A 16,582-nucleotide genomic window follows, 5' to 3' on the forward strand; every position below is an offset into this window, starting at 1 on the left:
AATACCAGGCAAAACCGACAGAATCAGAGCGTAGAGCAGTTGTTCTTTTCTGAAACTGATATTTAATTCATGAGACATTTCTATCCCTGATTTGTGTATGCTTAAGCATAATCCAATGCTCAGTTGTAGTTGTTTGTTTATTCTCTTTGCTTTTTTAAATCCTTGTGTATATATACCTAACACTTCAATTTTGAAAACATACCTTGGTATCAGAAATACTAATACAATATTTTTGAGCATTTCGCGAGACAGTTATTTACTAGGTGAATGTGCTCTGTAAATGGACCTGGTGTAGGCTAATGTTTTGGGTTTGGGGTTTTTTTTCTTTGTTTTTCAATGATACATAATTTGACGTTCTTGGTTACTTTGTAACTGATGTTCCTGAGTCCTTTTCCGAAGTAGTCTTTTAGAGCAAAACTGCCAGCATTCATTACTTTCTTGCATTTACTCAGGAAAGGTATCAATTTGACATTAATGAGGATAATTGAGGATAATGAGCATAATGAGGATAATAAGGAAAAGTATTTTCCTCTTTGAACTGGGAGCTGGAATTGCCCTCTTCTCACAAGGAAAGAATAAGCAGGCAGCAAAGGGAGAGAAGGTTAAACAAGCTACCTTGGGTTGTGCTCTGCAAGAGACCTCTGTGCAAAAGCTGCTGGCTTCTGACACAATCTGTTGGGAAATAATATTAAGCATAAATTCGTTGAGCATTTTGATATTGTTTTTTCTTCAAGCACAGTGGACTAATAGAGCTTTTAATATCCTGAAGTCTGCAAACTAAGGATGTGAAGTTTTGTTTTTCCAGAGAACTGTGGATTAGGCAAGATGAGATAAGGCATTTAAGTTTCTGTTTGCTTGTTAACAAAGGCATGCCTGTGGTCACTTTGACCTTGTTACAGGATGCATTTTTATGTGCTGTATATACATCTTTTAATATATTGAAAGGAAATAAAACATCATCTCATGTGGTATGTTTGCCATGACAATTGTTAGAATGACGTCTTTGCAGCTTGTATTTATGTGTATTCCTTTGCTGCTATATCCTTGCTTTAGTTTTAGATTTTAAATGCTACTTCTTAAAACTTCAGATTTGGTTTGTGTTTTTCTTTCTCTTCATGTAGTTAGCATACCGTGGAAATGAATGCTTTATTCAGAGTAGGTTCACTCTCATCATTGCAGTGGAAATGTGTGCTTCCTTAACTTACAGAACAGTGTATAAGGAAATATGGAATAAACACTAGCAAATAAAAATATCTTTCCTTCTCTTCCTACTCTTTCACTCCTCAGACCTGACTAGTGTATCTTTGCACTGCTGCCTTGACCTCCCTTCTGGTTTTTAGTTTAACATCACCTTGCCAGGCATTGATATAATTTTATTGCCTTTGTTAGCTCATGCTTAACATAGGACTTGGAGCATCAGTGTGTTTCCAGCCTGGTGCAGCCTTCAATTTGATGGCAAAAGTGGGTTTCTCTCATAGCAGAAGATGTTCTGTTCTCTGCCCCACATTCCTCACCCCATGGGCTGAGCAGGGCACACTTTCTGTGCCAATCAGAAAGGTCATAAGTGCATGCAAATTTACTAGTGCCTTCTTCCCTATTGCCTGGAAAGTTGACCATCAGTATGTCAAATGGTCTCTCAAATAGGAGTCCGTGCATCAGGAGAGGGAATGATGAGAAACTGAACCGCCCTCAGCAAGGTTAAATTTGCTCTGTAGGAATCTGCATCCCCCTTGGAAACTTCTTCTAAATAATGAAAGTCTCCAGATCTCCAGAACTCAAGGAGAAATAACTCTAATGCATTAGGGCCTCTCAGCCATCACATGATCACATACCATCTAAAAGCATGGTAACTGACTGGCATGGTGATGTCCCTGAACTTAAAGACCTCCATGAAAAGCAGGGAATACTACTGGCTGAGGCTTAGTGGGGGCTCAATTTACTCTTTCCAAAGTGCAAGTGGATCAGAACTAACAGATAAAGTCAATGTTATGCAATTCTGTCTTTGCTTTCCATTTTCTGTGGGAAGTTGATGTCTTTGTTCCTGTTGCAGAAATAAAATTAAATAAAAAATTAGCATCAGATCTTGCCCTTTAAAATTAATGCTGTAAGCTTTTTTTTTGGCAAGTTAATAATACTGGAATAGAATTGCTTCTGTGTTTGCATCGTTAATGGAAGTACGACTTGCAATGCTGTAGAATCCTAATGCTAATGAGGATAGGAAGTAAAGAAACAAGTTTAGGGGGTTTTTTATACTTATGTGGTTATTCTTTTGAGGGAATTTGTAAATGAGTGAATGGTGATAGTTATATATGCTCATTTGTTGAAGTTCAGTGTTTTGAAGGAAGCTGAGATACCAGGACGAATACCTATGTTTGGACACCTTGTGCTGTGCAAAGTAGTTTGACAGTAAAGGGCATGTTAAGTCTGCAAAAGGTCTACTGGGAAAGGAGACTGTAGGTACCAGATGTCTGCTTGGGGTGGTATTGTTTCTCTAAGAAGTTTACAACTTGATTACAGAACTGTTTTTGATCAGAAATGCATGTATTGAATTCAAGGCTACCGTTCTATAAAACATCAGGAGCATTTCTGAAAATTGCGATTGGGAATTCAACTTACAACCCTGAACCTTTACATTTCTGCCATTATTCTGTTTCCAAATGTATGGATTATGTTTAGATTATGGACAGCTGAGACTTATTCTTTACAGTCTTTGAAGCTGATTGTACATGAGAGCAGCTTTCTGACAGTGAAACAAAACTTGTTAAATAAATTAGTAGTTTGGAAGTATGCTATTAATTAAATCTCGCTTCTTTCTAAGTAAGGGTTTCTGTGAAATTCAAAATATTATTTTTAATTGAAGTATTTTATCTGAAGAGATTTTCTATTCTGGCAGTTATTCTAGAAAAGGAATTACATAAACTATATTTTTAATGATCTGACATTTTAATGGCCAGGATATCCTGATGGCATGCTGTAATCAAGAGTGACTGGGCAGGACTTAAGACAATTGAGTTCAAACTGATTTCCTCTTCCCCCTCCAGTTTTTGTGTTCTATCACATTGTTTTCCACTGTGTATGGTTTGCTCTTTTGGCATCTTGTGCTATCAAAATTATTTTTTAGTTTTTCTTTTTTTCCTGTCTGATAATAATCTACATACATGGTCTACTATACAAGGCTCTGTAAAATGAGTCATAAAATGAGTTGTTCTTCTTGCATATGCATTAGAAATTTCAGCCAGTATTTCCCATCTATTCCTAGCTGTTGTGTTGTTGAGGATTTTTTAAAATGTACGTAAAATTTATCTTATATTCATCTTCTATTTTTATTTTTTTTTTAAATTAGTATTTAATTTTAAAATCTTGTTTGCCATGGTGGCTGCTTGTACCATAGGTGGGACATACTGTCCTGCTGTCAGACACTAATTACATAGCATTAGAGATCAGATGATCTTCAGCAGTATCTCCTACTACAGTAGAAACTGTGACTTCTAGCAGCCGTTGATGCTGTTAAATCCAACATTCTCAGTGGACAGAGGGGGTTCAGTAACAACTAACAATCTATTTCTGACTACCACCCTGGATATCCTCGCACTATCCTGTATGTCAGATCTGATCTCTTTTTCAACCATAAAATTTCATAATATAGTTATTTGTGTGTTCTACTCAAGTAAATAAAAAATACTCAACCATCTACAGTATTTTCACAATAATAAGTTGCACCATTTTGACTAAAAGTTTGGTCCGAACCCAAAGCGCGGCTTATAATCAGGTGCAGCTTATATATGGACAAAGAACAAAAAGTCGCTGTTTTAGTTTGGAGGACAGGTGTCTACTGAGAAAGGCAGGAACTTCTCTTTGAAATGGAGAATGTAAACCCCCTCCCTCCAAATTATTATAATTTTGAAATCAAGGGGCTTTCAGGCAAAAATATGGGAATTAGGAATAACAGTTATTTTCTAGGGAAATTAAAATAGAAATACAGTACTACAAAGAAACAAACCCCAAACCCTGACAAAGTCAGAGTACAACCTGACACCCCGTCAGGCAGGGTGTTGGTAGCAGTCCCATTAAATGGTGGCTGCATCCTCCTGCAGTGACAGATGTGATTCAGTTGGAGCAGTGCTCCTGTAGAAGGTGCAGTTTCCCTCTAAAGGTCCAGTGGTGATGTGGAGAAATCCGGTTTTCCACTGGAGTCCAGTGGAGAAAGGGGCTCCCTTAGGGTCCCAAAACCTCTGTTTTTATTTTGGTAAGAAATGTTGGGTTCTTCCCCCTGGCTGGAGCAACTTCCAATGGGATGAAGTAATTTTATCAGTCACACAGTGGGACTCAATGGCCATTAGCAGAAAATGACTCACTGGAGGAAGGATGGGTTGTGAAAAGATAAAGAACAATGACCTACCTGGTTTCAATGGATGGCCCATTAGCAGAATATCTGCCGTTGAGATAAGGATCACTGCCCCCACCCTCAACAGATGGTGATAGAACAGATACCTTTTATCACACTCTGTATTGTAATGTGCGGCTTATAATCAGGTGCGGCTTATGTGTGGACAAAGAATGAAAAGTTGCTGGCATCCGGAAGTGCGGCTTATAATCGTGAAATTACTGTAATTTAGGTGATTGTACATTCTGTACGTGGCCATTGCTTTTTCTATTCAGTCACAGTTCTGTAGAGAAGCAGGTGCTTTTTGTAGAGTATGAGGATAGAGCTTTAGGAAGAAGTTTAATGGAATTGCTACTCCTCACCTATGTGTAAAGATAAGAGGAATGAGTGCCACAGCCCATAATGGCAAAGCCAGTAGGACTTACTTGGAGAAATTCGTAGTCCAGTTTCTCTCTTCTCGTTTGTCTGACTTTATGCAAAACAAGTGTTTAAAAATAATTTCCCTGATTTTATCTCTAATCCATTTTATCTTTCTATAAGTTCTAGAATTTCAGGAAAAAAGTCCTATACCTATTTTATTTTTGACTTTTCAAAGTAGAGAAAGGACTATATGAGATGAAGTCCCATACAGGAATTGGAGTATTTGCTGGTTAGAGTTTGCTTAGCCATTAAAGCAGCTAGATAAGAGAAATGGCTTGTTTTCTTCATAATGCTTCCTCGAAGAGCATCTGAATATTAGTACAAAAAAGGGGAAAAGGAACAATGTTGCCAAGAATATAGCAAAAAGTCTCCAGAGGATAATGATTATGGTTTAAAAGGGAAAAAGACCTTTCAAGGACTTTTTTGTGTTTGACACACAGGTGTATTCACTTCATACATCCTAGACAATGGTTGTACGTGTGAAAAAGATGCTGGAGAAATTTTCTTCTAAACTGAAATATTTGTAATTTGTTTGTTTGTTTGTTTGGGTTGGTTTTTTTAATTATAAAACCATCACTTTAAAGTTTGATGCAAAGTTACTACTCTTTTGCTTTTTCTTTTGTGGGAGACTGGTTGCATTTCTAAATATTTATGTCAAATGAAAATCTAAAAATCACATTTTAAGAATGAAAATGTCAGGTATTAACAGCAGTGGAGAAGAAGACTACTGAATCTCTGGAAGGACTAAATTACTTAGTTATAAGGCAAAGCTTGAAATTTGAGGATCATCTGTAGCAGTAAGACTTCTAATGGATTGTAATGTGGCCCTAGATACCTAGAAACCAGATACTGCCAGACAAGGTTTAATGCCTTAGAATTTCTGTTGTGTCTTTGTGTTGGTGAGAAGTAACTTTTCTATTACTGTTCTTGCCTGTGTTTTCAGAGGCTTTGAGAGCAGAAAACAAGCTTCATCTGAGTACCTGTAACTAGACAAATTTACAGCTGCTCTTTCAGTTGAGTGAACTTTCCCTAAAAAAAACGTTCATATATGCTGGAGGTAAAAAAGTAATCTTAGCGATAAAACTTACAAGATTGCTATGAAGATTTTATTCTGTGGGGATGTTTTTAGTCCAAATGAAAGCTCAACTGTCATAGCACTAATTCCCATGATAAATTCAGAAGTACTTTCTGTATTCTCTCCCAGGCTATCCTTCATGTTATAGCCATATGGTTAATTAACTGCTTGTTGAAATGAGTTTATCTTCTGTTTATTGATGCAGCATTAATTTATGTTTCTGTGTGCCGGAATTTGACTGAAATTAAACATATCTGAAACTCCTTAGATAAGTTGTTAATAGGGAAGTGTTTCTGCTGCACAAGTGAAATGTAAGTTCCGATTTAGACATGGAGGGGAAGTTATCAATACACATAAAACTTCCTCTCACTGAAAGGTTAGGCTTGGCTTTACAAATTTTACACTGAACTATACCACTAAATGAAACCACTTATAAGCCTGTTTCTACCTCACAGGTAGGTAATCCATTCATTTTATCATCATGTGGCATATCATAAATGCCTGACAGAAGTACCAACTAGTATTGCTGGTTATTTAATTATTTCCATGAAAGTCACTTAAAAGCAGTAAAGAATCGAGAGAGATGAGGTAAGAATTTGCACTGTGGGCTTAGTCCATGTGACCTCTTAATGAGATAATAGTTCTTCTTTGCCTGTTGTGTAATTGGACGCGCGTTTGAAGCCGAAATCTTTGTTAAACATTTTCCAAAGAAAATTCACTTGATACTGCCAACACAGAGAAAGAAGAGAGAATTCCATAGGTGGTGTTGCTGGATGAATTAGTTGTGTAGTCTGTATTAAAAATAACAGCAAATTCATGCATGAAGAACTGTATATCCAGACTAAGGTATGAGAAATAGCGGAGAAGGAGCAGGTTTGTTTTCTTGATTATGTATATTCTAATGTATTCAAATTGATTTCTGTTTCTACTGCTGTGTTTGCATTTCAGTTTACCAATCAGTTCATGTGTATTATGTAAAGCAAAGGAATATCTAGATATCACACTCTATGAAAATGTGTGGACAGTGGTCTTTAATAGATACCTAATTTCACTGTCAAAGACTGTGAATTTTGTTCACATTATTTAGGTTATCTTGTAAAATGATATTATTCTGGTATCAGGAGGCTGCTGTGCCTCTTCCTTGGCATTGAGTGTTTCATACCAGTATCAAGATTAATGTTCATATTAGGTATGGACCTTTTTGAGGGCCTTGTAAGAATGCCTCAAAAAAAGGGCGTCTAGCAGAAATTTGACTTCTTGGTCCGTCTAAATGTATTGTTGAGAGTAATTTACATAATCAGAATAGTATTTCTACAAAACCAGATGTGCTTAAAATGAGTATATATTTTATGAGTTTGCATTTTTTACTCTTTTTATTGTATCTAATAGCACAGTTTAAGATTAGTACCATCTTGCTGGTAAGTAAGTGTTAATGAAATAAGAGAAAATCTGGATAAATGCAGTATAATGCAGAAGGGTCCACTAATTCTGCAGAGACTGCTGAGTCCAGCACTTGTGTGATGCTGATGAACCAAGGAACCAGCCACGTGTGCCACAGTACTGGTTGTGTATGACGTCAGCAGGGATTCAGTACAGCTGGAGCAAGTAAGGCAGGGATAAATGCAGCTTTCAGACAGGCTTCATGCACTATCAATAGTGCTACATAACACTTGTAGTTTGAACAAAAGCCAGTGAAGTGGACCTGGTTGTCTGCTCTGCCATCACATGCTTCAGCAACACAGGTGAACTGCATCCTCCCGTCACTACTGTGAAAGCAAATACAAGAGATTTAAGTCAAGAATGGCTCGCTCTTTGTATTTGCTTATAGGCTGGAGGCTAAGATCTGGTATGTGCACCTGTTATTAGAACAGCGTATGTTGAATTTTGTTGAGTTCATAAAGCTGTTCACGGTTCCTTTCATTCAAGTCATAAGACCTTCATTTCCATTGGTAGGAGCAAGCAGACTTTGGAAACAGTGGGAACCTGATGATCAACAGGAATTTTAGAGTTGTGAAATAATGAATTTATTGAGGAGGTTGCTCTGAAAAACAGGGTTCTGATCAGGGGCATGGAAAACTTAGGTTTAACATTTGGGCTCTATTCATAATTTGTTGGGATGATTCTGGATAGATTGCCATCTCTTTTGAACATTGACATCCTTTTTAAGAGAAAAATATTCTTTTGGTAAAATAACTAAAGATTTGTTGTTATGAAACACCCTAATAATCACTACAGACAAGTTTCCATGTATATTAATATCATTTCTGTGAGGCAGGATAAAATGTTCTAGATGTTATCAGAGTAGAAGGCAAGGAGCTTAATTAAAATTCCTTTAAGTAACCACACATTATATTTTTAGTCTTTGAAAATTTTTGTATTGTCATTTGGAAATGCAAACTTTATTCTGCAACAAGTGTTGCAGGAAATATAAAGTGCCTGTGAAAGTAAATGTGCTGCAAAAATAACAGTAAAAAGCTTAATTGCTAAATGTGAGCTATGTAAAATTATCTACTACTTTAGCAATTAATTGAAAATAGCAACCAAGAATATAATCTGCTTGATGAGAACTGCAGAGGCCTCTTAAGGTTGTGGTGAGCATGCTTAATTTATAATTGTGTACCTTATTTTAAAAAGCTATAAATTAATTCCAGATGCGTTTTCACACCTGATAGAAGTTTTACTTCAGTCCAACCATCCAGCTTCCTGAGACACAACAGCAACTGAACTCAAATTTCAGTTAAAGCAAAAGCTATGAAAAACTTGAGGAAAAAGCACATACGAGATGCCAGCAGCTGAGTGTAAAGTAGTACCCAAAATAAGTCTGAAAGCTAAAAATCATAATTTTATATTAGCCATGATGTAACATGGACTCATCAGCTGTCACTGGCTGGGATGCATTTGTTACCTTTCTTTGTATGTTTCAACCCTGAAGAATCTCATTGGTAAATATGTAAACTTTATATCCTCAAGTACTTGATGCTTTTGGGCTATGTGGAGAGAAACAGGATGATAAAATAGCAGCATTCTTTACTATGAACGTGGGTATTAAATAACTTTTCCTATTTCTAGACACTTGTGTTTAACATGAAACAATGTTTCTCATTTAGCATACTTCAGGGTGTGTTGCCTTTTGACCTAGGAGTGTGTTGTCTGTCTAATTATCGTTTGTATTGTTTTACTGTTCCTTGCAACTATCCAAACAATTTGGTGTGGCCCTAGCAACCAAACAATACTGTTTAACAAAGATTTCCTTGCTGCATTGCTCCCAGATTTCCCACGTAAAAGTAGTTCACATCAGAGCAAACAAACAGGATATTGTTTCAAGTGAATAATGTTCACTGTTTTCAAGCGATTTATGAAAGTAGTTTTTAAATTTTGAACTATTGCCAGTTGTATGGCTTCTGGTTCCAGATATCATCTGAAGTTCTGTAGAATGCTTCATGTTTTGAAGCCTCCAAATGATGTTTGAGACTTATATTTTCTCTGGCAGCTAAGAGTAAAGAATGGCTTATGCTTTGATGGTGAAGAATAGCAGAAAAAAATTATTTAATCCTGTCCTGCAATGACATTTTTTCCATTAAGCATATTTAAAATCCATATAGATCCTTCCTACAATGTTATTGATTGCAAATTCACGAGTAAATGAATCCCACTGAACATAATTATACCCGATAATAATGTTTGACCTATTTAAGAAATTTGAGAATAGACTTTGACTTTTCTTTAACAAACTCATATATTTTCATATTAAACAGTCGAGCTCCCTCTCCATTTTCCCTCCTACATGTTTGTTTTCTGTGTGTATTTAACTAAATTACTGGTTTTACAAAGCAGATAAAACCATGAACATTGTCATATGCAAGATAAGAATCTTGATGCTAATGTCAACCATTAGTGATGTCGTGAATTAGAGTCCTCAGCAAGTTCAGGGATGAAAGTAAATCTAATAGTTTTTTGTGCCTTTTACATGCTCTTACATTTTAGCAAAACTAAGGTATTTGTAGTACTCTCATGGCAGTGTTCATAATTGCTTCAGTTTGACAGTCCTCTCTTGTGTTTTGTGGGGGTAAGTTCATTGCCACCTGGAGAGTTTGTGCATGTGAACACAGAGATTAGTAACATGCATGACTGTATGATAGCCTTGGCTCTGCTTTGCTGCTGAAAGAGTAAAAAGACAAGCCCTGTCCCTACACTGACTCTGTGTGCTGACACACACCTGTGTGTGATGTGTGCCATGGACAAGTGATTGTGTCAGAATTAACCTGGGGAAGAAATTAATATGCATGCTGCTTTTCCAGTTCAGTTCTTTGCACAGCTGACTGTTGTGTTTGCTTGCATAGGAAGGGAGAGAGCTGACTGAAAGGGATTGCATCCCTTGACAGTACTGCAGTGTGAGCCATCCAAAGGGAGCTGTGTGAAACTATAGACAGAGAGTGGTGTCCTTGCTAATGCTGGTGGGTGGATATCAGGCTCTCCTGGCACCACATTTGCTTGGCTGCATGGTCATGACCTCTGCCTTGTACTAGAATTTCTGCAGCACTCAGAGGAGCCAGTCTGGGTATAATCCAGTTGCTTTTTGAATGCAATTTTTAAAAATCTGAATATAGAAATGTATTACATAAACATGCTATTAAGAATTGTCTATGTAAGGCACATCTCAATATAGTTTGGGTTTAAGGAGCACAGTGGTCTTTCTCCGTTTCCCCAGAGAGCAAAAAGAGCTGGTTGAGTACCAGCTCCTCACTCTTCAGGAGTAGGGACTGGACCAGAGCTCTGGCATGTTTGCTTCAGTCCAGATCATGTGGCATTTGTGCCATGTCCAGTAGGTAAGTCTAGAACGAGCTGAAGCTGCTGCTTTGCTAGATTTCTTCTGACAAGACACAAGTAATGATATTCAAAAGGAGATTTAAACACTCTCATTTCTTTTCAGCCTATTAGTGTCAATATGTCTTTTAAAATAAGACAGTCCAACTTGTCTGTTGATTAGAACAAAGCTTAAGCTTTCTAAGAAACTCTCATATTTAGGATGAAAGCAACTGCATATGTCAGAAATGTGTGGTATCTGTTATGGATCCTTATCTACTCAAATTTCTCTTTTGTTTATCTGATGGAGATGAAAGGAAAGTTGTTCAAAATCTGTTTGTTGCAGCATTCTTCTGTTTTGCCTATCCCATGCTTGGTATTTCTGTTTGTTACCTGCTATAGCTAGGAAGGATGTATTTAGTCCTTCTTTTCACTCTTCTCAAACTTCTGTGCTCTTCTTCTTGACACATAATTAATCTCTCATTTTCTGGGCTGCCTTTGGAAGCATTGGGGCTTAAGGATGGCAAGAGTATGGATGCTGGAAAACATAGGCATTGTAAAGACATATTTTTTGAAGTCCCTGTAATGTTTATGTTTCTGTACTGAAGGATGAGCCAATTCTCAGATGTGGAATGAGAAAGAGTTTTGGGTTGTCACCTTCCTTTTGCAGCCTGCACTTTGTTCTGTTTCTTAATGCTTTTGTGTATTTGTATCTAGTGAGCTTCTAGACCATGGCAGTGTCTGATGTCCCATTGTCTCTGCTGTGGGGACATGCTCTTCTCTGACTTTTATGGCCTCTTACTGAGATCAACATGCTGGATTGAAGTGTTAGAGGATGTTTAGAAATGTTTTATGACGTGTAGAGTGTGCCTGCTGTTGCGGTTTTACTCCTGGTTCCTGGGAACTCAGTTTTGTGACCTTGTACAAGTCTTTCCAGCCTCAAAGAAAGGATACTGCAATTTGTGTACAGGAAAAAAATACACATTACTTCAGCTAAACAGCAAGTTTTTACAGTAGCATGGTGATTAAAAACATGTCGTGTAGTACTCAGAACCTTATGCAAGGTAACCTTCCTTTTGGATTAGAAGCTAAAATAGTTGGCGACATTCAGTTTTCACTCCTTCAGAATTGCTCACTTCACTAATGCATTTGATAAATGATAAATTTCAGTGGAAGCTGCGGGAGTCTGTGTTATATTATGTAAAAAGTAACTTTCTGAATTTATACAGGATATAATGAATGGTCAAGACTTAACTTGAGAAGATGTGATGTACCAAAGGTTGAGTCTCTGTGTTTGGTCTCATGTTTTGCCATAAATGAGTTTTTCAAAAAATGGAGTAAAATTGAGGATAATATTTAGCTAATAGGGTTTGCACATATAAAAACTGAGAACATGTAAAAAAATTCAGGTTCAGCAAAATAAACCAAATGCGTCTCCTCAAACTTTACCTGCAAAAAACCTTAAAAAAGCTTACCTAAACAAATCACAAAATGTAACAGAATAAAACAGATGGGAACTAGTCTCCCTGCATGACTGTCTTAGGAGTATAAAATCTTAATATCAATAGATAAGAATTTTTAATATCAATTGAAAAATAACATCTGCAGTCATGGAATTACACAAGGGAAATATCATACCTCCCTTGGTATATCCAGGTCATCATAAAGAGATGTCAACATTTATTTTGATATATAGTGTGCAAGACAAGAATTATAATTATTTACCCTGATTGTTTTGTGTATTAAACCTCTGTGTGTGAGTTCTGAAACACGATTTTCAGTACTGCAGTTCACATTGCTGGCAACTTTCACAGTAAATAAATGTTTTGTTGTGCTTAGGGAGAAAAATAAAATTAAAGGTGAATAGCTATATATGAAGTTTGTATATGACAATTTTGGTATGAAAGCAAAAGCATTAATTCTTAGAAAATGATATGTACAGTGTTATTTGTAGTTATTGTATTGATCATAGATATTTCCTACAAGGAACAAGTTTTTATCATGAGACTAGAATATCCATTAACATGTCATGTCTAAAAAGGGTTTGTATTCTTGTTAAGAAAATCAGCTTAGTGACAAAAAGTGCCAAGGAAGAATTTCTTTTGAAGGTATTTGGACACCAAATAGAAACATGAACTTTATGGATAATTTATAAAATGGTATCAAGCATGCTTCTCATAATGTAGGGGGATAACACTTTCCATTCAACCTTCTGATTTGTAGTCATACTTGAACTGAAGGTACTGTATGTTATTCCTGGGCATTGTAGAGTGTTTTATCAGTAACAGAAGTGACCTACATTGTAAACCCTTGTGCAACTTAAGAATAGAAGTTCTGACCTAACTAAAACAAATTCTTGTTGTATTTTACAGCTAGTTGTTTCCTTCTGTTTTAGAGAATTTTTCTGTGTGAAAATGTGTGTGTGTGTTGAATGGGAAAGTACAAACTGACTGGCACCGTGTTTAGAAGCTCTGCTTTATAGCTCTATGTTTTTCTTGTTTTTTACCTATAGCCTCCGCACCACCCAGCAGAGTAAATAAACGCAGAGTTTCTCCAAGTGTTGTTTCCACCTGGGAAAAGAGAGGCATCATCATGTCTAACATTACTATTGACCCAGATGTGAAACCGGGCGAGTATGTCATCAAAAGCCTCTTTGCTGAATTTGCTGTTCAAGCTGAAAAGAAAATTGAACTTGTAATGGCTGAACCTTTGGTGAGTCTTTTTTTTTTTTCTTCATAGTACCTCTCAAAACAGTTTTGTTTTTTTCTGAAATGGGCTGATTTATCATATGTATGGTTCCTGAAAAAAGTGTTCCCAGGTATTGTTGACTTTTCAAAGGGATTACTTCAGCAATAAATAGGCTTCTGCAAACAGGGTTGATACCTGATTTGTTTTATTGACTCGCGTCAAAGCTGTTACCTAGTAGTTACTGGAAACAAGATCTCTTAATGTATCCCTAAGGTCTGTGAAGTTACAAAAGGAAATAGGAACAATAAAATATGTTCCTTTATTAATACTGTGAAGTGTGTTTCCTGTCAGTGTTCTTTGAAGTAATACTTGGACAATATACTTTCAAGAAAAGATGCATTTGGTTTGTTTTCTGAAGTAATGGTACTAACACCTGGAATAATACAGAGTCCACATATATTGCAGATTAGGCAAAAAGGCAAAATTCCATTGGTAATCCAGACTTTGTGGTCTTGAATTAAATGACTTTCTTTTAATATGGAAATTTCTAAAAAAAACCCAAAAACCCCCAAAACTACAGCCAAAAAAATCAACTTCTTTTTTTTGTTTTTTTAAACCTGGAAATTCACTGTGCAGGTGAGATGCTGTGGCTTGCAAAAGGCCAACTCACAGAAAGCTCCTGTTGGAGCTGGTGCTTACCATAGTGTTTATGTGCAGAAAGTCATATGTGAGCATTTGACCCCCAATTTTGGAACTTCAGGAGAAAGTTTTCTTAGGAAGCAGTCTAAAAGAGCACAGAAGCAGACCTAAAACTGTTTTGTGGATTATGGAATGCATCTTCCATTACAACCATTAATAGATAAAAAGCTGAGGAAAGTGAAACTTTTCTTTATATGTATTCTTTATATATATGTCTGTGAGCACTAGACAAGTTTATGATTTAAATATAATTTGCCTTTTTGTTTTTTGACATCCAAAAAAGTGATGTATTCAGGAAGGGTTTGTAAGAAAGCACAAAAACTTGGTAGCGGAAGGGGCACACAAGTTATGGAAGGGTAGCTGACTAAAACTGAGAGGAGAGCTGTAGTGGCAGTGATGCTGAGGGTGGAAAGGCTGGTAGCTCCACAGTCCACCTATGTACCAAATGCTGCTCCTTCAGCCCCATTTCTGTTCATTGGCTGAACAGACAGGAGTGTAATGCTTGGCCAGAGGGACAAGAGGCCAAAACTGCCTGCAGCTGAGATGAGCTGAAGAGGGCTTTTCCTACAGACATGGCTAGTTTGGAGTCAAATCTAACTAGAATAATGATAGCAAGGTAAATATAATAGCCCTGGAGTTCACTTGGGCTGCAGAACCTGTCCCTAGACCAGATTAAATAAATCTCTGTCATCAATCCCAGATTGTGTCTCCTTGCCATGCTGTTGACTGTTAATTAAACAAATGTTTTTAAATCTGTTAATCGTACAAAATGGAAACATCTCACCAGGTTAAAATTTGGAAACCCCATGAAACTAATTAAATAATTTGCTTTTCACAGAAGAGCGATTCCCAGCTCTGTGATCTGGTGAGGTTTTATACTGATTGCATGAAGTCTACCTTAGTCACGATCTTTTACTGATAAGAATCTGAAGTCAGTATTTTGTGTGTATGCAGTGTGTATAAAATTCTTTAGGATAATGTAAGAAATTACAAATATTACTAAAGTAGTCATCTATAAAGGTTTTAAACAGTTTTATCTGAGTTCATTTACTAAGCTGAATTTCATTAAACAAAATGTATTTTAGTGGAATCAAATGTAATTTATATGTATAGCCAGCTTTCCTTATTTTATATTGGAGAATGAGAAAGGCTATATAGAAAAGCAGCAAATTAAGAGAGGTGCCAAAAACTCTGGAAAAATGAAACAACCTCAGACGGTATAACATAAAGAGGTAGCATCCCACTGAAAGAAAATACAGTCATTTCACAATAATAAGCCGCACCATTTTGACTAAAATTTTGGTCCAAACCCAAAGTGCAGCTTATAATCAGGTGCGGCTTATATACGGATAAAGAACGAAAAGCTGCTGTTTTAGTTTGGAGGACAGGTGTCTGCTGAGAAAGGCAGGAACTTCTCTTTGAAATGGAGAATGTAAACCCCCTCCCTCTAAATTATTATAATTTTGAAATCAAGGGGCTTTCAGGCAAAAATATGGAAATTAGGAATAACAGTTCTTTTCTAGGGAAATTAAAATAGAAATACAGTACTACAAAGAAACAAACTCCAAACCCTGACAAAGTCAGAGTACAACCTGACACCCCGTCAGGCAGGGTGTTGGTAGCAGTCCCATTAAATGGTGGCTGCATCCTCCTGCAGTGACAGATGTGATTCAGTTGGAGCAGTGCTCCTGTAGAAGGTGCAGTTTCCCTCTGAAGGTCCAGTGGTGATGTGGAGAAATCTGGTTTTCCTCTGGAGTCCAGTGGAGAAAGGGGCTCCCTTAGGGTCCCAAAACCTCTGTTTTTATCTTGGTAAGAAATGTTGGGCTCTTCCCCCTGGCTGGAGCAACTTCCAATGGGATGAAGTAATTTTATCAGTCCCACAGTGGGACTCAATGGACCATTAGCAGAAAATGACTCTCTGGAGGAAGGATGGTTTGTGAAAAGATAAAGAACAATGCCCCACCTGGTTTCAATGGATGGCCCATTAGCAGAATATCTGCCGTTGAGATAAGGATCACTGCCCCCACCCTCAACAGATGGTGATAGAACAGATACCTTTTATCACACTCTGTATTGTAATGTGCAGCTTATAATCGTGAAATTACTGTACTGAAGTATTGAAGCAACTTTATTTCTGTATGTGAAATTTAAGTGCTGAACATTCAGTTCTAGTGTATGAAATTTAAAAAGATAGATAAAAAGGCTGGAAGAGCCCCAGAAAAGCACTGTGATTGGATAAAAGGCTTTATTGGAAGACTGGAAAGCCCTTTATTATTTTAGTATGATTTGATTTTGTGGAATGACTTGGCTACAAACAAAAGTGTGGAGAATATATATAGGGTTACATAAATCTTTAATAAAGACTGGCTGTTGGGTGAAGCTGCTTGAGAGAATTTAACACCAGACCAATCTAAATTAGGAGCTAGACAGTTTTTAAAACTTGAACAGTAGGGGATAAAAATTAATTAAAATATACATTTTTATAAAGTCACTGCAGATCAGGATAGCATCTA

At 36.8% G+C, this 16,582-nt stretch overlaps 1 protein-coding gene across 13 annotated transcripts in view; it reads left to right on the top strand.

Moving 5' to 3' along the window:
* The window catches only part of FRYL (FRY like transcription coactivator), a 176,098-nt gene that overhangs the window by 61,043 nt on the left and 98,473 nt on the right, over positions 1 to 16,582 (top strand). For all 13 annotated transcript variants that reach the window (XM_033061431.2, XM_033061430.2, XM_033061432.2 and 10 more), the window contains one exon: positions 13,195 to 13,394. In XM_033061431.2, coding sequence (XP_032917322.1) covers positions 13,275 to 13,394 — 120 coding nt within the window. In that variant the 5' untranslated portion in view covers positions 13,195 to 13,274. The remainder of the gene's footprint in view (positions 1 to 13,194; positions 13,395 to 16,582) is intronic.

Source organism: Catharus ustulatus, chromosome 5 (genome assembly GCF_009819885.2).
Source record: "Catharus ustulatus isolate bCatUst1 chromosome 5, bCatUst1.pri.v2, whole genome shotgun sequence".
Taxonomy (NCBI): Eukaryota; Metazoa; Chordata; class Aves; order Passeriformes; family Turdidae; genus Catharus; species Catharus ustulatus.